General features: G+C 40.0%; 1 protein-coding gene across 1 annotated transcript; it reads left to right on the forward strand.

Annotated features, from left to right (window-relative positions):
• Positions 1–13,437: 13,437 nt before the first annotated feature.
• ndfip2 (Nedd4 family interacting protein 2) lies at positions 13,438–21,063 on the forward strand. The gene is made up of 8 exons (XM_004066583.4): positions 13,438–13,637; positions 15,921–16,140; positions 16,296–16,426; positions 18,163–18,250; positions 18,446–18,570; positions 18,653–18,719; positions 18,791–18,896; positions 18,987–21,063. The coding sequence occupies exons 1-7, from the start codon at positions 13,611–13,613 to the stop codon at positions 18,892–18,894; spliced, it is 762 nt and encodes a 253-aa protein (XP_004066631.1). The 5' UTR covers positions 13,438–13,610; the 3' UTR covers positions 18,895–18,896; positions 18,987–21,063.
• The last annotated feature ends 1,648 nt before the right edge of the window (positions 21,064–22,711 follow it).

A 22,711-nucleotide genomic window follows, 5' to 3' on the forward strand; every position in this document is an offset into this window, starting at 1 on the left:
TTTTCAAAATGAAGCTGCATCAAATGACTCAAAATTAAAAAGAAAAAGGAATATTTCAAAATGCTTTTTCATTTTATACTTAAAACCGCTTATTCTGTGTCATAATTAAAACGAAAATGCAAAGAGGGGATTGCATTTGCATTTTAACATCCACCCCGCGCACCTTGTCACAATATTCAATTGGAAAAAGCAATAGCAGAGGGGAGGCGGGGCGATGACGTCACTGCTTTCTCTGTGTGTCTGGCTGCTGACTGACGCACACACCAGGAGCAGACTGTGTTAGCGGCAGAGAAGACGGCTTTGAGTTGGTTGTGAACTTCTGATGAGTTTCCACAGCTTCTCAGGACTAAGTAGCTGCATGTCCGCCTTCTGCGGTCCTCCTCCGGCCGCACCGCGGACAAGCTTTGTTCTTCGGACCGCCAGCTGCCTTCGCACAGCGGAGCGCGAAGCTCCCGACGATCGCTGAAGGCGGAAATGCTGCTGCGATCTGAGAAACCATCATATGAATTTGTGTTTCCAGTGGTGTCCAGAACAAAATAAAGACATGTAATTCCCACATATTTACACATTTATCTGCAGCTTCGCGGTGAATTTGCAGTTTGATGACAGCTGGAGCTCCATCAACAGATAGCAGATTTCTCCATGCTAAACGTTTGCTGGTTGGACCAAAACACTCACTCAGCGCGAAGCTGCGGGAGACTATCTTCATAATGTGCTTTTATTACATTTATGGTAATATTTAAGGGCCTGCCCTGCTCGATCATATGTTTTTAAATCCGTGCGGTCAGACGACGCTAAAGTTGGCTTACGTTGGCTTCACAGCTTCTGATTCGCGAGGGAGCTGAAGGAACATTCTGCTGCATTTTTCACATTAAGATCACCTAAAACCGGGTCCTGTTCAAAAACCGCTGGACCTGGCCTGCTCAAACCTGGATTCCTGGATCTTAATAAATCAAACAGCAAATTCACCGCGAAGCTGCAAATAAATGTGTAAATATGTGGGAATTACATGTCTTTATTTTGTTCTGGACACCACTGGAAACACAAATTCATATGATGGTTTCTCAGATCGCAGCAGCATTTCCGCCTTCAGCGATCGTCGGGAGCTTCGCGCTCCGCTGTGCGAAGGCAGCTGGCGGTCCGAAGAACAAAGCTTGTCCGCGGTGCGGCCGGAGGAGGACCGCAGAAGGCGGACATGCAGCTACTTAGTCCTGAGAAGCTGTGGAAACTCATCAGAAGTTCACAACCAACTCAAAGCCGTCTTCTCTGCCGCTAACACAGTCTGCTCCTGGTGTGTGCGTCAGTCAGCAGCCAGACACACAGAGAAAGCAGTGACGTCATCGCCCCGCCTCCCCTCTGCTATTGCTTTTTCCAATTGAATATTGTGACAAGGTGCGCGGGGTGGATGTTAAAATGCAAATGCAATCCCCTCTTTGCATTTTCGTTTTAATTATGACACAGAATAAGCGGTTTTAAGTATAAAATGAAAAAGCATTTTGAAATATTCCTTTTTCTTTTTAATTTTGAGTCATTTGATGCAGCTTCATTTTGAAAATGAAAAAGCATTTCTGTTAATCCATTTTAATTGTCAAATTAGACATTTCTAAATGAATTATGCTACACATTTACCAGGGACCTTTTTGAAAATGAAATGTCAAATACCATTTTCTTTATAATTTTAATTAAGTGACAGAAAAAGCTGTGTTGAAGTATAAAATGATAAAGCATTTTGAAGTATTGCTTTTTCTTTTTAATTTTGAGTCAAAAAATGCAGCTTCATTTTGAAAATTAAAAAGCATTTCTATTAATCCATTTTAATTGTCAAATTAGACATTTCTAAATGAATTATTCTACACATTTACCATGGAACGTCTTGAAAATGAAATGTCAAATACCATTTTCATTATCATTTTAATTAAGTGACAGAATAAGCTGTGTTGAGGAAGGAAATGAAAAAGCATTTTGGTGGATTGCTTTTTCATTTTAATTTTGAGTCAAAAAATGCAGCTTCATTTTGAAAATTAAAAAGCATTTCTGGTTTTGACTTTGCTTTTTATTTATGCTACATAATCGCTTCCATACCATTGGAGTTTTTCCAGTTTTATTACATCAGGCAGGTATGACAACCTCCCGTGTCGATGCACTTCTAACTTTTAGCAAATCTCTGCAGTTCTGTGCTTCACACCGGCCTTTATCAGTTGCATAGCAACAGGAGCTTTCACTGTTGGGGCACACACAGTGTTGCCTGGTGGAAAAACGAAGCCCCCCTGTGGACACTAAAGTCAAGTTGTGGTTTTGGTGATTAAGAGGCATCTTGCTGAGACATTGGTCTGCTTGGCCGACCAGGGGGAGCGCTCAGTGGACAGATCCAGGTGAAACCGCAAGCCGACGTGGTCCTTCGAGTCCTGTAGAACTCACGAGGCAGCGTTCCTTCAGCCTCGTGTTACTCCTCCAAAACTCACTGAATGAATTCTTTCTGAAGTCTTCATTCCTTCTCGCCTCAACCCCTCCTTCAGCCTGCAAACTGACATACTTTCTTTTTAATTTATCAGCAGCGATGGAGGGAGCGTGGGAGAGAACAGGAGGGAAGGATGGAGAGAGAAAGAAGGTTCGGCATCAAAAGACTGTCTGGGAGACAGAGGGGAATACTTTTTCCTTGTGCTTTTTGAAGATGTCTATATGTTCTATGAACTCGACGATACACAAATAAAGCGAATAAGTCTACTTTTCCTTCTTGCTCATTATGTACTTTCTTTAATAGTTATAACCATTACCTTTCCTCTTAATTTAAAGTCACGCTCCCTGACAGAGACCGATCGAGACTTTATTTTGAAGCCTCCCTCTGCCAAAAGCCGATCTCTTCGGCAAACTTTTCTCGAAGAGGCACACCGTCATTAAACATTTAAAGGGCCATTCCCCGAGTGCTCAACACTACAGAGAATAACACATCCTATTATATATGACCCAGAAACAACTCGCTCATATCTTGAGCCACATCTGCTCACTGCAGTAATTATTAGCAAAAAATAGGCTCTTTACAGGCAGATTAAAGGGAATACCGTGTTGCTCTGATGGCAATGAGGAGGGGTTTTTTTTGCGTTGTCAAAGCTGAGAGCGAAGCTTTGCACAGTGGAAATCCACATTAGCGGCGGTGATGTAAGCCTGATTAGTGTTAGGTTTAATTGAACATGACTGCAGCTCGGCTCCAGTAGTTGTTCTGTTAATTGAATTAAACATAACTTTCAAAGTAACACATACAAGCTTTACAGCAGATGTTTTCCAGCTGCTGATGTACAAAAAATATGAACAAGAGAATTCATCTTGTCGCAAATTTAACAGCTCATCATATTTACATTTCTTTACGTATTGGAGAGTATGCCGTCAGGTAGTACAGCATGATCTTATACAATAGAGCATGAGACATTAGGAAAAATGGAAGATAATGGCACAAATTGTGGTTCTCTGCTCACATCAAGCCATTCATACTAAACTATAGCAGATTGCAATTGTTTGCATTGACCAACTTCTGACTGGTCAACAGAAAAAGTCTAAAGCGGCTTTCACATCGAACAGGATTTTTGCCTTGGAGCGGCCAGTGTCAATGTTGAGTCAGCGTACAGCTGTAGTCAGATGTCCTGTGATTAGGTGCAGTGGTTGGGCAGCAGAGTGTTTTGGGTGACGCGCGTTCAAAAGCCTGAAACTTGGTGAAGAATTTTTGTCGGGTCAACCCATCAGGAACTCAGTTTTGGCCCATGATGTGTTGTGTCAGCGGATGGAGTCCAAAACGAGCACGCAGGAAAATCTGATTGTTTTTCTACTGGACTTTAAGATATTTTTCTTATTTGTATCAAAAAAATGTTTTAAAAAGTAATCTAATTTCATTTTTATTTTTCCCCTTCTTGGATTAATGCGGGACAGCAAATCATCAAACTGGGACACAGAGAAACTGAAGTACAGCTGAAAGCAGCCGTCATTCAGATGCAGCTTCTCCAATAGATGAAGAAAATCACCGTACTGGGAGAATCCCTGAATGATCTCATGAACCCAGACATGGAGATGTGATAACTGATGCTTCAGTAGAGCTTTTCAAAATAAATAAACCTGAAAATAAATAAACCAATCGTACCCCAGCACTTTTAAAAATCACATCAAACCATGCCAGAGTTCTGTTTCACTTCTCCAGTAACAGCTTGCTTATTCTTGCCTGAGACCCAAATGGATTGGTCACGGCAGCCAAACAAACCTCATTTTGAGGTAGAATGTACTTTGGCAAAGCCTGATTTGGCCTTTCAGAATATTTCAATTTTCAAGTTTTCCCCCAAACTTAAATATTGTACGATGACAGCCTGTTGTGTTGCTTTAGGCTTTTTTCAATCTTGTTGAAATAGCAAACCAGATTTAGAGATTTATGCTTTTAGAGAGCTGAAAATCATTCAAACACCTAATTGACCAAATTACCCCTGCTTTCAAGTCCTTACACTGGTCACTTGTTGTATGTAGAATTAACTTTAAAGTGCTAATGCTGGTTCACAAATGACATAAGTGTGTGGAACCCAAACAGGCGATCCACTGACCCCGCTGGACTCTGAGATCTGCAGGGAACAATCAGCTGATGACATCTAGAGTCAGAACCAGACAGGACAAAGCTGCTGTATTTAAATATATTTGTAAAGCTCTTTGAATTGCCTCTGTGAACAAAAACTTCCACACAATGGAAACAGCGGTATCTTTTTCTATTCTATTGCATTCATTCACAAAGGGAAAGTTTTGTATGAAAGCTTTCACTGTGATAGATGCATTCATATTTTGAAGAGGTTATCACTTTAAGGTTTTTGTCCCATGCACCCAAGTCACCCCCCACCCCATGGGGTGGGGGGTGACTTGTATAGGTGCTGCAAGTTTCTGGGTTGCCTGGGCCGTGGAGGGTCGTAGACGGGAGCAGACGCATCTTCAGGGAAGTGTAAGTGGTATCTTGCAGTTCATTTAAGGGAACCTTGAAGTACTTCATGAAAAATGGAACATACAGTTGTTGTGCGAGTGGTAAGTGTATCGAGAAGTATTTGTAAGGATAAAGTAAGTTACAGGCACTTATCACATTTGGGTGATGCTTTCGTACGGCACCTTTACGGCGTACTTTCGTCATTAGCAAGATGTGAGTACTGGCACCTTAATGGCTGTGTGCAAATGCTGCATGCATGGGGTGAATAAAAGGAAAAATCTGTACAACATGCCTGCGTCTCACCTACTTCACACATATTGTTAGTGTTTGTTGTGACGTATCGCCTACAGCATTCCCAGTATCTACGTGCTCACCAAGCGGTCAACGATCTTACGTTATTGTTGGGGCCACCTGCATGCCCTGTACTGATTTGCCCCATTTTTACCCATAGGCAGTCATATAAGCACTTTGTGTTATATTTTCATTTGAAAAGTGCTTTATAAATAAAGTTTGATTTGATTTGATATCCACCCGTAAGGGCAGTTGTGATTAAGGCATAAACAAGAACTGAAAACACACAAAGCTTTGACCCCTTCACACTGTACGTCACTATTTCACAACATACTATTTAATCCAGGACTGTAGCAAAAATTTAGCTTCCCCCTGAAAAGAAAAGACAAAATATGTAATATATTTTTTAAATAATTAGAAATAAATGCAGGCATGTAGGGGTTATTGTCTAAAGTAGAAGTAGATGATCTCTAATAGTTCCTAATCCATACCTCATGAGTACTAAAGAGCAACAAAAGCGCTGGTAGCAGTTTCTAAAAAGCAGCTTAGTCCTTGGAGTTGACCCGATCAGAGTTGGTTGGATGTAAAGCAAAGGTAGAGCTCTGTTACTCTTTGGTATAATAGAAAAGGGTGGAGGTAATTTCCTGCCTCCAGTTTTTCTGGTTTGGAACAAAGCTAAATGAGGAGATTTTCTTCAATTGAATGAAATGAATTACAATCTGCATCATTAGAAAAAGGGTGCTTCACAGTAAAGCAAACTATCTGAGATTTAAAACAATTTTTGCAGTAAAAAACAAAATAGACAAACAAGGTCAGACTCGTTTGAAGAAAAATTCACAAATGTGCTTTTATGAAACTGTTGGACATTTCTCAATGCCAGAAGCAAACCTGGACACGAGGCAGATCAGGAATTAAAGAAGCACAAACACAAAGACAAGCAGTGATGCTGGAACTGAAATACTAGAGCTTGTGAAACCATAAAACCATGAAATAGGTATTAAATCTAGCTTTAGAGTAAACTAGCATTAAAAAGAGGGCAATTCAAATTCTGTTACACCATGGGTTTTTCTTGTAGGGACTAAAAAATACCAGATATCTTTGTTTATTGCAAATATTCAAGTCTCTCTCCACAAAATCTAACTGCCAATAGTGACCAGCTCTGTCAGATGCAGAGGAATAATTAAGTTATTCCTGCAGCACTGTCTTTTCATCATCAGGTTCTCTGGAGGCAGATCGTGCCTCAAAATCATCTGACATGAAATATTTCTCAGGAATCTAAGAGGCAGATGAGATCTCCTGTAATGAACAGCATTTATTTTTTGTTCATTATTCTGTACTGACATTATCATCCAGCCTTGGCACCCTTTAACCCCCCCACCACCACCACCACCACAACCATCCAGAAGAGCACTTCTACCCCGCCGATTCATAATGATCAGGACAGAGTGAGCTCCTCCTGACAGTGAGATACACAAGTATTTTGTTTTAAATGTCACCAAAAGGCTAGCAGGTCTTTTTTATTTTACACAACAAACAAAATAAATAACAGGGTTGGACAATACAGTTTTTCTTTGGACAAAAATTGGGATTTAAAGTCATTTAATGATCAATTTATGCTCTGATTACACTCATCTGATTGAAAAGTATCTATTTTTCGTCATACTGTGTAATGCGGCTCATTTTTAAATCTACTGGTTTGTAGAATAACCTTGTGTCTTCTGTCCCCTGCTGGACATGTGAGGAACATGCAGGGCACAGGTGTCTTTCCAGACGCACATTCACACTCCCCCACATTCATCTGCAGACACAGAGAGGAGGCGTGTGATTTATGCTTTCCATTTTTTCAGATCTAACTAATTAGCGCCAGCTCGTGTCTTATAATGATGTTTGAGCAAAATACCTTTTTACTAGCTCAATCATTACAAAACCTGGACGTCATAATCATCGGTTTCGTTATCAACTGTTCGTAGCCTAAAATTGGCTGCAGCAAATTCATTATCTATGGAATTTTTAAGAGGTGTGGCTAAGGGGGTGGAGCCTGGAGTTTCTGCTGAAATCCATTGGGCCTAACATTGCTGTAGTCTTGACCTTACTTGTTTTTAGAAGGTTGTGCTGTGTAATTCCTCCTCTTGTGTGTAGTGGGCTGATTGGCCACGATAAAACCTCACCTGTGTTACAAATCTATGGGGTCAGTGACATGGTTCAGTGGGCTTCTGACCCTCTCTCTCTCTGTTTTGGTTGTGGGGTTTTTTAATGTGGTGTGGCTGCAGGGTAGCGGTAGGGTGGTCAAACTCTGTTTGGAAGTCTGCAGGTTTGATTTCCACCTTGCCCGCCCATATGTCGCAGTGTCCTTGGGCAGGAAACTGAACCCCACCTTGCCTATGGTGGAAGATTGGCGCCAGTGTTTCAGCAGAGTGCGAATGTGTGTGTGAATTGGTGAATGGGACTGTGACTGTAAAGCGCTTCAGGCTTTGGAGAAATGTAGAACAGTGCTATACAAGTATGCCATTTACCATTTATCATTTTCTGGCTGCTGCTTTTTTGTTTCGTCTCCAGAAGTGTGCAGGATTACTGGCGGGGACTCCTGACACACCTGCAAACCCATCTACATGGCTGTATTTAACATTGGTTTTGCCAGCCCCTACCTGCCAGTCCGTCAGATAACCTCTAGTGGTATTGATCCTACTTATGCTTAAAGATCTGTTCCAGACTTGATGTCGTGTTGATCTCAGTTATCTCTTTGGTTGCGTACGAATTCTTTCGCTACTCACTACTTAGTACACAATATAGAGCATTTGCCGTTTTTTACAGCTGTACGAATTTACAGCTTTCCCAGAGGTTTCAAAGAAAAACTAGTGTATCAACTGTCACTAGATTGGCAAATATAGACCACAATATATTGTGTTTGAACAATTTTTCATGTTTAAAATGTATTTTAATTCATCTTTATAAACTACCTAGGTTTTCATCATCAAAACACAGTGGGTTCATAACTAGTCTTTTTAAAATGTTCATAATGATAACATTTTTACTTCAGGAAATCTGTTACATCATAGTTGGCCTTTCTTTATTCTCTGATGTCTCATACAATAAATTGTTATCTTCATCTGGTAGCATCCTGCTCCTTTCACCATGACAGTCAGTTTGTCAGTGTATGTTAACCTTCCTTCAGTTAAAATGCTAAATTTTTTGTTGAGTTGCTTGTCTTTTATTTTGGTTGATTTCTTTTGGACAAGTTCAATTTAGTAGTTTTTCTGTTCAGGAGTCTCTGGTAAACTGATTTTTCTTAAATATTTACGACAACAATATCAGGATTGAATCTTAATGGATCCTATCATTTCAATATTATTTTTGAAATTGGAACTGTGGCCAAATGGGGGCGTGACCTCTCTAATAATAAATATATCTTTATTTATCTACAACAGCCTCACAACAATCACCTAATCTTTTTGTTCTGATTTTGTCCATTTTTAGAATTTTATACTTTGGTAATGTCTTAGTTTAGTCCTAAATCCTTAGACTACCCATAATTCTTTTTCCAATTCTGTCCTAAAGCTTGGGATGGACTTTTTCAACTTTAAAAGAACTTTTATCCTTGTTCTTTACTTGTGTTCTTTTGGCCCCTGTGAGTTAACACTGTAGGGACCTTTAGCAGGACTCACTTGCAAGTGAATTTAAAGACATTTGTTTTCAGGCAGACCAAAGCTTACACACCTTCCCAAACAAAGTAGACTATCCAAACTGATGAAAATTGGATGAGTGGCGAAACGTTTCAAAGAAAGAAGACTCTAAGGCCAGATGCTCAACAACAAGACGTCACCTGGATGAACGAGAACCTTCATTGACAGACTATTCAAAGGGGGGAAAAAAACAAATGTCACCTGGAGGTCCAAGGAAAGTGGGATAACAGTCCAGTTCACTGCTACAGCAGTGTGTGTTGAATTCTGGGAGAGGTCAAAGGTAAGGGCCTCATAAACATGCAGATGTCAAAAAAAGGAGAAGCCAAGGCCCCGTTCTGGTTCAATTGTTGTGTTTTTAAATGCTACAATGTAGACTGGATGGAGAAGGATCACAGTCTCCATGTAGCTGACCCTCTTTGTCAACATTTGCAATGGGTGAATTCTCACAGGGTATATAATAGTATACTACTCCGTCTCAGATTGATATGTCAGTAATCATGGTGGGTCATACCATTTGACCAATAACCCAGCTGTCTTTTAAAATCTGTGAGAGGATCGGGTAATTGTTTTCTGTCAATGCAGAGAAGTTTCCTGTAGCATTCTGATCTGTTAAATAGAAGAATATTTTTATGTCTTCAATGAATAAAAAAAAAATCAAAGACAAGTCAATATAACATGTTTTACTTTTCTACTAACAGGAAAGATATATAATTTATTAAAGTTTTGTATCATGTAGGCCTAACATTCCATTAAACAACTGCCACATAAAAATAACAACTGATAAGTATTAATGGCACTTGCATAGATAAGATCCCTTTACTGTATTGGTTAACTGAACCACTAATAGGCAAACAACATTTATGATTGTGGTCTTGTAATGTTGCTTTGATTATATATGATGATGTCTAAGTTTTGGCTTAGCGGTCGCATGCTTGCCATCCGAGGCCTTGACCTTTGACTCTGCACTAGTTATATCTGTAAACTGGTCTATAGAATTAGGTTATTGTGCCCCATCCGAAACAGAGAAATCAAAGGAACTGAAATATTTGACTGCTAAACCCTTGCTGTTGAGAAACGCTTGTCACCTGTTTGCCATCCAATGAGGCCTCGACCTTTGACCCGGCACATGCCCAGTCATATCTGTGACCTGGTCTATAGGGATAGGTCATTCTAGGGCCCTGTCCAACAAGAGGCAATCGAAGGAGCTGAAACATTTTTGTTTGAAAAGCATTTCTACTTGTACGGGTTTCCTTTCTGAAATACATCTGTGTGTGTCATTCATCAGATCTGTGCAGACAAATTCACACTTGATTCTTTACACTATGGCGTTATTTCTGTGGTGGCAGTCTTGATACATCCAGTGGAGCATGTCCAGCTGTGAACTGACTACCATTATCTATGGGCAGCCAAAACAGCTGTGTGGCTTCATTTGGCACAATGTCATTCTGCCTGAGGTGGGAATGGCTGTGGGCATGGAGATAACGTTAAATCACCGACATTCACTCCAGTTTCTGCTCTTTTTTTCAGCCCCCTATCTTTATGCAGTAGAGACGGCTGCAATGTTGGATGTTCCACCACATGACCTTCGTCTAATGTTTATTTTCCAACATTAAAATGAAATCCGGAAGTTTCTTCCATCGACCTCTGACAAAACAATCACCTCCAGTCAAAGAGCAGTGCTCTTAAAGCATAAGAAGAGTCGCTGTTTAGCCGCAGCATCTGAGAGAAATGCCCACGCTTCTGCTTTATATAACACCTTTTTATGGAAGCCATTTACCTTGAGATGATGTTGCCAAGTAACTGTATCCCAATTGTTTGCTGAGTCTGAGAGTGCAGGTAGGTTAGTGCGCTCTCAAGCAGGACTCAGTGAAGTGCCATTATTGGCTGTTAGAAAATGGTGAAAACACTTTGTTTTCTTTCACCCACCACACCTTTCCCTCCATCCACCCATCCCTTCTCTGCTCAGCATGAGCTGCTTAACTGATACATGTACAACAGTAATCCCCTTCTTAGTGAATGGGATTAATGTTTAATTCAAGAAGAGCCTTTTCTCAATACCTCCCTGTGCCTTCATTGTTTGGGGTTTTAGACTTCCACAGTTGGAGGACGGGTGAGAGATGCGGTAGATTGGAGGAGTAGGGTAGCACTGCAGATGTGTGACTCACTGGGCTTCAAAACCATGTAGGGAAGTTTGCATGAGATTTCTTCCATGTGTCCTTTGTGTTGCTGCTCAGACAAGCTTAGAAAAACAGACTAGAAAGACAGGCTGCAGTGGTTTCTGAACCTCTTTGTGCTCTAGCCTTGAAACTCTTACATTTGCATTTGTAAAGGTTCTGTTATGTGCCGATCCACAGCAGTGTTGATCCAGGATTATCCTGGTGGCAGGGGCACATGACCGGGCAGGTTTAAGAGTGAGGTGGAAAAATGAAAGAAAATAAACCTCAGGAAATGCTGCTTACTCTACTTTGGGTATTTAGAGCCAATGCAGCTCAGCTCTTCTAAAACAAGCTGTAAATGTAGTGTTTATGAAAGCAGTCACATTAAAAATATGAGCTATTCTTTCACTTACAAGAACCTCTCTCAAACATAAACTCCAAACCGACGCTTCAAAAGACTTTCAGAATAAATAATCAATAATATTCAGTTTTAACGTGTTAAGTTTGCATGAATTAAAGTAACTATTATCAGAAGGATGAGTCATAAAAAAATCAATTAGGACTGAGCCCAATAGGCACCAGAAAGTGGTGAACATTTAGTGAGAAGACAAGTATTTGGCTCCACCTACTGGTTTGAATTATGAGAGGATTTCAAATGTGTCTTTACGTCATCTTGATTTCTCAACCTTTGGAAATCCAAGATCCAACCCTCAAGTATCAAGTTAGTTAGATTCAGGCTTTAACAGGAAAAGAAGAGAGTCTACTTTCAAAATAAAATGTTGATGCATTTGACACAACCATTGAGCAAATTTGAGACAATCCTATCACTTGTTGGATTCTACAACGCCTCAAAGACACTGGAAACGCCATTGTATTTATTGTATTTTAGTGTTATTTATTATCTGTTGTTTTTGTTATCACTTGTAGCTTTTTGAGTTATGGTCATAAATAGATTTCCCTATTATTATATAGTATACATATTAGAGTTCTATTAAAGTTCTATTTGTTAACAAGATAATAAACATAGAAATAAACTAATATAAAAAATCTATTGGGATTATGTTTAAGACAAACAAAAACATTGATGAGACTACCGTTTCCGTAGCTGCTGGTTGTGGTAAAATAAATAAAGCAAGGATAAATAAGAAGGCTGTACTTAGAAATTAATTTTTTTACCTGGGGATCATGTTAATTTCATGAATATGCAGTTTTAGCCAAAATCCAAAAACCTGGGTCGTTTTCTAGGACATAGTTTTTGTGGAGCAGCAGTAGTTCATCCTATGCGTTGTTAGCGCGGAAGTACACCTCCACTGATATCCCATCATACCTTTGTTTACACTCTCTACCACTAGCTTACAGCTCCTTACAACCCCAAGCTAACATTACCAGTCAACAAAATTGGCAAGCAATGTTGGAGCCTTCCAGCAGTACAGTTTTGTGCCAGATGCTAGCTCAGATGAGGACAATGAAGACGTTAATGAATCTATTTGTAGGCGAGGGGATGCATCAGAATGGAACACAGCAGTGAAACTTTGGCCCATCCATTTCACATGCGTCATGAAAGAAAAGCTTTTTCAAACAGAAAAGCTTTTTCAAACAGCATTTTTGCATCTGCATTCATTCAAATTCGAAGAAGAAATTCTCAGAAATGCACTTCTTATCTTACATTCTTTTATACATGTCCTCCATGAGAAAAAGGCTACAAGGACATGTTACAAACCCCCAAAAGCATGATTTTCAATGGAGTGGATCTTTAACAACTGTAATATTCTATCATATTTAAAAAGAAAACTGATGTGTATTTTTTTTTGTAACTGTTACAGACAAAAATTTTGTTTCTTCTTGAGCCTACAAATGGGGCTATCCACCAGTCAAACCAGAAATAGTGCCCCAATGAGGCTTGTATGTCAGGTAAAAACAAAAATCAAAAACATGTTTTTGACATGATGATTTTTATGAATGGAAAAATAGTTGAACAGACAAAGATGTCTCAACAACCGCGTGTCAATCCGTGACTGAAGTCTCCATTTCCCTGATGAGAAAATCCAAAGCCCACATGGGGATAGATGGTGAACGGGGCTGATTGAGAGAAATGGCCTTCCCCATCTGAACCTTTTAATGCACCTTCTCTGTTTGGTTCTTTGTTTAATTCAGTTTTCTCGTAAATTTACCAAATGCATCATTTCTGTTTCAATTTAACCTTTAAAAAAAAATCTATCTTCCTCGCTGTCTAGAAAAATAAGACTTTTTCAAACAATCACAGTAGAGATGATTCAGTAGCCTGAGCCTAAAAGGCAAAAAACAACAGGAAGCGCACTTTATTTTGACAGGGAGAGGCGGAAGAGCTTTCTAAAACGGTCGTAACTGGCACGGATTTTTTTTTTTTTTCCAGAGGCAGTGCGTCGAGCTCGCTGCTGTTTGTCTCGTAGGTTTGGCGTACTATCTCCAGCGTCGGTCGTGATTACAGGAGTCGCCTGGCGGTCACCGCATAGGCGTCTAACGGGTTAACTTGCGTATTATTTCAGCTGCTTTTCTTCGCCGGGAATGGACCCTGCGAGTCGGTACCAAGTGGTGAGTTTAAAGAACCGAGCTGGGACCGCGGCCTAGCCACAGGAAACAAGGCCCCGCGATTAAAACCCAGCAAGGGGTGTCTTTAAACAAACGTTGTATTTTATCTTAGCTATAAAAAAGAATAATAAACATGACTTAAATACATATTAGTATCATAAAAAGTTAACTTGATTGTATTTTCCCCTATAAGAACTGGCTTCCGCATCGGCTAGGCTAGCATCTAGCTTAGCTAGGTAGATGTCGGCGTTCAGTCTCTGTCACTTGTTTATAATCAGGTCATAACACGTTTAGTCTCAATTACTAGCTAAATAAACGCTATTATGATGCTACATACATCGAGTTTGTTTATCTGGAAAAATAAAATAAAAATCCAGTCTACTCTTTACTCATTTGTGAGCATTAAGACTTAATTTGCCATTATGGAAAACAGTCATCTGAATCTTTGTCATAATCAGCAGAGGTATTGTGAAACCAGTGGTGTTGCTAACTAAAAAGTCAACTCCCTGCTTCACGCAGAGTTCAGCGTAAAAGGGGGTGTGTGTCTGTTTCAAGGCTAGAAAAGCAAGGAGGGGGGAAAAAAAGTTGCAGCAACTGTCAGGATATCAGAAATAACATTGTTTTATTCTCCTCCCCGGGGCTGCGCCGGTTTTTGAAGGCATGGGTTCTGCAGCCCTCCCTGGGCCTGGGATATAGGCTTGTGGCTGTGTTGTGAATGTCTTATGTAAGCCCCCCCTGTGCATGGGGGAGCCTTGTGCTTTGTCCTTGATTTCCAGCCAGGCAGCAGCCGCTCATTTGCCCCGTGCTCCCAAAAGATTGGCGGATTCTCATTTGATCCAACTTCTGCGGGTCCCCCCCCCCCCCCCCCCCCCGAAAGTTGTGCGGGAGGGGTGTGTGAAAACTGCACTTTTTTTTTTGGAGTTTCAGTTTTGCCACAAGGAAAGTAATGATTTGTGTTTACTGGGAAGCCTAAACAGAAAGAGTTCTGAGATTTGTTTACTTTCTGCGACCCAATAGCCCTCGGCCATTGTCTTGCAAGCTCAACCCGCTCAACCACCTCCACATGGCTTTTATGTTTAAATCACAAAATGTCAGAGATAGGAAGCATGCCATTTTTCAACTGGGAGTGGCTTCCATACTATTTTTAACAACTAGTTAATAAAAACACTAATATTCTAGGTTTTTCCCTTTAAAAAAATGCAGACACAGTTTGTGGGATCATTGGGGATATTTTTAGAGCATCTTCTTGGCTTTATTTCAGATTTCGGTCTGTAATTTCATAACGGTAAATCCATCTTCCTGTTACGTATTAATACGGGTTATAGAAACGCGTCATTGGCACTGCCCGCTTATAAACACAGCAGGCCGTTTCAGCCCTGTTCTTCTCTGTGTGGACGGGAACAACAAGCATTTCCTTCCTTTATTATTTAAGTCATTTCTCAACTTTAGAGAACATTTAGCCACTTTTGTTTTTTTTTGAAACAGTGATTTTGGATGTAAGAGATGGAAAGGCCGACATTAATTTATCCAAAAATTAAATGAATATATTAAAATCAAAACAAAAAATATTGTTATTTTTGGCTTTATAAATAAGTCTGTAAGTAGAATTTAGACCTAAATTGGATTATTGGGCATTTCAAAGACAAATGGGACCGCAGTTATTCCAAATAGAGCTGTTCTGTAAAGCTTTTATACAGCTGTGACTGTCAAAAACTGTAATTAGATAAAAAGACTAAATAAGAATTTAAACAGAAGTCCAATAATGTTCTTGAAAGCAGATTTTTGAGAAAATTCCCTTTTCTGCAAACCATAAAAATCCGATTGTGCAAGGCTCAGTTTGCTACACGACAACTAACTGATATGCTGCAGGTTTAAACAAACACCACAAATGTCACAACGATAAACACAGCAAGGTCGCTCAAGTGCAGCCTGTGCTGAAATTCTTAACCTTTCTGCTGCAATGTTGATAATAAATGTTTTACCTTTTTTAGGAGGAGTTGGTGGGGGCGGTCGCCTGCAGCAGCTTGGGCTATTTTTTTATAAAGAAAATCTGAAATAAACAGACAAGCACAGAAAGAAAATGGTTTTTAGTTTTTATCTGCTGTCAGCTTCACTTCCTCTTGCTTTATCTCAATTCTAATTTGAGTCGCGCAAAACTACAACTTCAGTTCAAAAACTGTCTTTGAGGCTGATAACTTTTGCTTTCCTTGCCATAAAAACATCTTGTTGGACTTGCGGATCCTGACTGTCATGTTTGGGGTCTCAAGTGTCGTTTCGTCTCCTTAGTTGCACAATGAGGACGATGGGTGTGAGGCCTCCACCAGTGAGGAGCAGCCATCCACATCCGCAGCCGCCCAGGCCTCCAGCACACCCGTGCAGGACCAGAACCAGGCTCAGTCCCCGGCTTTAGCAGCAGGAGCAGCAGCAGCCAGTTCTGTGGGGGAGGCAGAGATGCCACCCCCGCCTTATGCCTCCATCGACCTGGGAGCAGCTGCCGCAGCACCTGGTACTGCTGCCTCCTCCCTCCTGGTTTCTTTAAATGCTTCCCGACCGATTTTTTACCGATGAGTCACTCTAAGACTAACAGCACTCGTCACCAGCTGACTCTGCTCGCTGTCTTCTCTGTGAATTCAAAGCTCCTGCTTCTCCTTGTTTTCACAGAATCGTGTTTTCAAGGCGACTTTCCGGTGCCTCCACCCTACAGCGTTGCTACTTCCCTCCCCACGTATGATGAGGCAGAAAAGGCCAAAGCAGCAGCCATGGCTGCTTCTGCAGTGGAAGTGATGCCCAGGGTGAGAAGACACTCGCGTAAATTCACATCCACATATCTGTTTCATGTTGTTTTCTTGACACATACCGAAACAAGTGTAACAGAAAAATGTCAGAAATGGATTGTGTAGTCCATTTGGTTAGTGGTAAAGTACACATAATTTTATCTTTAAAAAAATGAGTCTGGGTTCTTTTGGGTTAAAAGAGAAACACTTCCTTAATGAATTCCACTTCTCCACCCTGTTCAGCAAATCAGCTGCTTTTACTTTTACCTGTAAAAGCTTTAAGTGGATCCACAGCTAATAAAAACGAATTCTTTATGAAATAGGAGTTATCTTCTCGGCTTATTTTCCAATCCGCGCCTTTCGCTCCTTGAGGGTGCCCCCCCTTTCATGGCGTAAGCCTGGAGCCGGCCTCGGCAGCATGTCTGCGTTTCGCCCATGAAAACAAACCACATCGATTGTAGAGGTAGGGATGCACAAAATATTTGTCAACCAAATATATTGGGCCAAATACTGGAAAAAAGTGGGAGAAAATAAGGCCCATCAGAGGCGTTTGACGCAATGTAAAATTGGTTAATAAATGTGCATTGATGATCTTGCGCCTTATTTAAAATCTTGTCAGTGTGGAGATGTTTTAAAGTGACTGACAGCGACAAATAGAACTGCTGGATCCAGTGAATGTTGAACTAAACGAACAAGAGGGGGTTTATCTGCTAAAACCTTTAACACATCTTGATTAAGTAAGGGTTAATGGCAGACGAAGTCTGCGTTATTACTTTTTAACGCACCCCATAGAAGCCTGAACCATTGCTTCCGCGAAGTGCTTTAAAAAGTGATAATGCACACTTCAAAGGCCATTAACCCGCTTATACCATGGTCACTAACAAAAGAAATATATATTTACCAGTTTTTAGTCCGTAATTCATGTTTCTTTCCCGATTTGGATCGCTTTTCTCACAAAAAGTGGACTATTTGTTGTTACTTGACCATGTAACAAAAAGTCTGCGTCACGCCGCACCATCGTTGCAGTCAAGATTCGGCGATATATATATGATGATGGTCCGGATGGGTTGAATAAAGCATCAGTTCAGAGAGAAAGTTCACCTCTTACTGCTTGTTTTTGTCAAAATAATGAAGCAAATGGTTGTTTAAAAGAAGCGGGCGCAGTGATACAAAACATTTAAGCTAGGTGACCGGAACGTCTTTTTTCACCGTGCGGTTATCAATGTGGTATATCACTTTTTAATGCACACCCAGCAGCCAATCGGAATCAAGTATTCACCCGGACCATGGTATAAAGCCAAATGAACATGAGAATGCTACAGCAGCTAAAAGGAAAGCTCGCAGCACTCAGTCTGTGGCACATGTATCTGAAAAGACAAAAAGTTGGTAAAGGAAAGCGCCATAGATAGATAAAGCACATGGCTTTAGATGACCAAGCGTTTATTTATTCTAGACTATTTATGCAAAATTAAAAAAGAAGGAATGAAACAAACAGAGAAAATCTCAACATCCACATTTTTCAGCCAAACATTTGAATTTTTTTTTTTGGCTTTGTCCATAAATTATACTTGTGGTGCATCCCTACCTAGAAGTGGAAGACATGTCCTCACTGACTTTTCTATAGTTTATATTGTGTCCAAACAGCGTTCGAAATCCTTAAATACATAATTAAGGAATCATCAGTGATTGGATGTTTTTAGTTTTACTTTGTAAATGTTGTTCTCATGTTTTAAATCCGTTTGTGTCCACAAAAGGACGACGACTTTCCTCCCAGGGACGATTTCAGTGATGCGGATCAGCTCCGAGTCGGGAATGATGGGATTTTCATGCTAGCTTTTTTTAGTAAGTCGCTCTTATCATCTATGAAAAAATTAACCATAAAGGTCAGACAATCACAAGATGTTTAAGAAGCAAACCCTTTTTTATGATGACTTGACTATAACAGGGGCTCATTTGAAGCATTAAGATGAAAAGTCTGGTAGAAATGTCAAAATAAGAGCCTTTCGACGAGGGTTTCCTGTGTCTGTGCTCCTGCAGTGGCCTTCCTCTTCAACTGGATTGGCTTCTGTCTGTCCTTCTGTCTGACCAACACCATCGCAGGACGCTACGGTGCCATCTGCGGCTTTGGCCTCTCCCTCATCAAGTGGATTCTCATTGTTCGGGTACAACCAGACACAAAAAGCTTTCAAGAGTCTCCCTATAGGTAGAAAAACCCGATCAGTGTTTTTGTCCTCTTGTTTTCAGTTTTCCGATTACTTCACTGGCTACTTCAACGGTCAGTACTGGCTCTGGTGGATCTTCCTGCTTCTCGGTGAGTTTTTAACATGCTTATCCTTCAGAAAATTCTGATCGGATGGGGTTTGACCTCTTCTCTCTCCGCAGGACTGTTGCTCTTCTTCAGAGGCTTTGTGAACTACTTAAAGGTTCGCAACATGACAGAGAACATGGCCACCTCTCACAGAACGCGCCTGTTCTTTCTTTACTGAAGGTAAGTGTGAAAAAACTCAACGGAGAGATGCTCCTGTTGGACGCCAGCACTAAACCCTCTCAAACGTTTTAAATGCTTCTTTTCCCTCAGGTTTGCACAGCATCAGCATTCCTTCTCAATGTGAACCCCCACCCTCCCCTCGAATGACCTGAGCTACGGACCTGAAAGCCAAGAGGAGGAGGAGGCAGGGCAGGAACCAAGGAGGCAAAAGTTGCGAGTTTTTTTGTTATTTGTTTTCCTTTCAAATCGAAGCTTGATCTTTCTTCGGTGCCGTTCAGACAAATGAATCGATGCAAATTAAGTAAATTTACCCCGGAAGCACAGAGAGGATCCTGCAGGAGCAGCCGAAACCCCGATGAGGAAACTTTCCCATGTTTTCCCATCATCCCTTAAAATGTTCCCTCTTCTCCAGAGATCACAGTTTTCTCCAGCTTCAAAACATCTAAGGTACCAGTTTCCTCTGTAACATTCAGGCTTTCAAAACGGGTCAACGGTTTTTGTACTTGAGGAACCCGAGCATGTGAGGGAGACCCCTGAGATGTGCACTGATGGCTTTACATATCACAGATCCCGATGCCTCAGTTTCAGGTGTTCCACTCCCCTTTTTTGACAGAGGAAGTCTCTTTGATCCACCTGGACGTTTTCCACCCGTTCAGGCTGCAAACGGAGTTGCTGAGTGCGGCTTTGGAATCAAAAGAAAAATAAAAAGAAAGCGAAAAACGTTCATCGCAAATTAAAAGATGCTTTTTTTGGGGATCTTTTTCAAGTGCAAAAAAAATAAATATATATATGTATATCAGGAAGCTATAGAGGAGCTAATCTGGATTTTGAGGCTGCTGGGATTGAACTGGATTTTTTTTTTAAAGAATAAAAACTCTTTGGAGTATGCAAGTCTTATGCAATTTACTTACAATAGTCCTGGATGTCTTGCAAAAACTGAGTAGTTTCATAGTTTTCTCAGCACCGGCGGAGGTCCGGCGTCACTTAAGGATGAGTTCATGCTCTCTCGATGTCTCAAGTTCTGGATTTTGATGAAGACGTTACGATTTTTTACTTTCTTTTTAGGTTTGACTAAATATGGAGCTCCAGAATACACACAGCTCAGTAAATACAGATCAGCTAGAATGATAAAAAACGTTTTTAAAAACATTACACTTCATTAATGAGCTTTTTATTAAACAAAAGTTGCCTCCACCATAAAAGCTCCTGGATTAAAAAAACAAAACAAATATTTGTAATCAATAACACATTGTTACATCGTAAATTTAGCATCTCGAAATTAAGGTTTACACATAGAGATTTTTAAAGATAATATCACATTTTTGTGTTTCGAACACATTTGAAAGTTGGAAAAACATTTCTTCTGTTGATTATAAATAAATGGATTCATTTGATATTTTCTATTTATTAGTATACACACATGGAGCTCCGTAGGTGATGCTGGGCGTGGCTCCGGTTATATTAAACCCACAGCGTCCGATGCGCATGTTGTGGTTTGTGGCGAGCTTGACGGCGATGAAGTCTGGCTTAAGTCCAGCGTAAATGGAGCCTGAGAAGTCTGTTGAGTTTTTAAAGGAGCCTGGCAGGACAAGTAAACTTTTTTTTTTTCCTTCATTCAAAAGTATGTATATAAAAGCTTATGCCAATTCCTAATACTTGCACTTTGAAGAACTTCTGTACAGTATGATTCATGTGGGGGTAGAAGAAGACGAAAGGTATCTTAGCCATCCAAGTTTTTTTATTTTAACTGGAACTCTTAATCAACCCAAATGGATAAAATCTGAGTTTTGCACTTTGTATTTCTTAAAACTATTGTATTGTTTTTTTGTGTCTTGTTTTGTTGCTTTTAACCTAAAACTGTGACTGTTTAAAGCTTTGCCAAACTTAAGTTTGTGTGTTTTTTGTTTGAAAGCCTTTTTCAGCAATACTAAGTCCTTTCCCACGAATGAAGCTGCGCTGCATGAACTTCCCACCTGAAGATGTAATCTGATGTTAGGATTATTCTAGTTCCAATACACTTTCGTCTTTGTACATAATTTTAGGTGGAGTGAAGCGGCAGCCAAACAATTTGTATTCTTTTTTGATGCAGTTGTACTCATTGACTGTGACTGGAATCAAAACTGTGCTTGCAAAAAAAAAGCCAATAAAGTTATAAAGCCTGCAATCATTTTTGTGCAACTTTTCTTTTTAATTTAGAAAGCGTTTATCGCGTGGGCTACGTTACATAAATAACCTGCAAAGTAGGATTACAGATGTTTCAAGGTTGTAAAACTCCTCACTGCACACTTTATACACTCTGAAAGACATTCTCTCACTTCTAAGTTCAGTCTTTTAAGATGAAAACAAAGATCTGATTGCGATCAAAGCTTTACCCGTAACTCTGGCGAGCTTGAAGACTGATGAGGCCAACAGCCAATCAGGACACAGAACACAATTCACAGTAAAAGACCCGAAAAGGCATTCAAAAAAATCTGTTAGGCAGCGAGACCGCGGAAGAAGAACCGCAGTAGAGTGAAGGACTACTACTTGACTATCTTGAAAGAAACACAAGGAATCTGGAAAACGTGTTCAGTACCCAGGTATTTATCTCTGAGTCATACTGGTTGACGTTTAGACTGAAGGATAGTTTTTATAGCCAAGTGAATTGAATCGCTCAAAATGAACCAATATTGACTATGAATCGTATCAACAAGCACAACTTGTGATTTTGTAGTGACGATAATTGACGGGTCTTGTGGGAGTTGTGGGGTACCATTCCCTTTGCCTTTGCCTGTGTTTTGTTGTCTGGCTGTTCTGCTCTGTTTTGCCCTTGGTTGTTTTATCCTGTTGTGTTGTTGATGATAATAAAGCCAGAGTTTGTCAAACTGCTTCTCTCAGCCTCTTCCATCGTAGTGCTGCTACAATATGAATTGAATTGTTAAAATGAATCATTACACCCTCAGTATGTGCGCTTATTTCTTGTAATTCTGTAAAAATACTGTTTGGAACTCGGTAGGTTGTTAATCTTCACCCAAGGGCCCTTTCCAACTGTGCATATTGTTATTCATCAATTTACTTCTGTTAATGTTTTTTTTTTTTAATCATTGCAAACTAAGGAAAAAAGAATCCTCTTGAATCTCTGTAAATGCAAAGTTCCTTCAAACTTTGTTTCCAGTTTTACTTACGTTTAATAGTCCTTCCTTTCTTTTTCTTTCAGTTTTTTTGAAAGTTTTTATTGCTGCTATCCAAACGAAAAAAATACATAAATAAAAATAAAAACTAACTTTCAAATTAAAAGCTCAGAAGAAAACTGTTCTTGGGTTTTCGGGGGTTAGATGAACTCTTGAAAAGAATTTACAGAAATCTCACATTATTCAACTGAGGGACTAGTAAATAAACTTCAGAAAACCTTCCAAAATTTGTAAAAAATTAACTTTATTTTTACCAAACACCACAGGGAGATGAACTGGATCCTCTGTCTCCCATCAGCGACTTTGGACTGTTTACTATTTGTTGACATGAATTAGTTAAGTATTAACCTGTTTATTAATCAGTAGTAGTAGTGTTGCTAATTAATCGCAAAGCGCGTTTAGAACCGACAAATTCATGGTAAAACTACGTTTATACCCCTAGGTGGAGCCAAAGATTTTCAAATATGTTTTTTTTTTTTGGCAAATTGTCATTCATTAATAAAAAGAACTTTAGGATATAGGATAGAAATAGCTGCTTTTAACCCTTGTGCTCTCTTAGATGACCCCACCCTTGCATTGACGTGTTCTCCCTACCATGACAAAGGTGGATAAAGGTGGAAAGATTTCATGTAATCCATGGACACC

The sequence above is a fragment of the Oryzias latipes genome, chromosome 2 (assembly GCF_002234675.1).
Source record: "Oryzias latipes chromosome 2, ASM223467v1".
Taxonomy (NCBI): Eukaryota; Metazoa; Chordata; class Actinopteri; order Beloniformes; family Adrianichthyidae; genus Oryzias; species Oryzias latipes.

Coding starts and splice junctions, on each gene's coding strand:
- ndfip2 (XM_004066583.4), top strand. CDS start 13,611: ATGGACCCTGCGAGTCGGTACCAAGTG. Junction 16,427..18,162: donor CAGTGGAAGTGATGCCCAGG/GTGAGAAGACAC, acceptor TGTCCACAAAAG/GACGACGACTTTCCTCCCAG. Junction 18,720..18,790: donor GTGGATCTTCCTGCTTCTCG/GTGAGTTTTTAA, acceptor CTCTCTCCGCAG/GACTGTTGCTCTTCTTCAGA.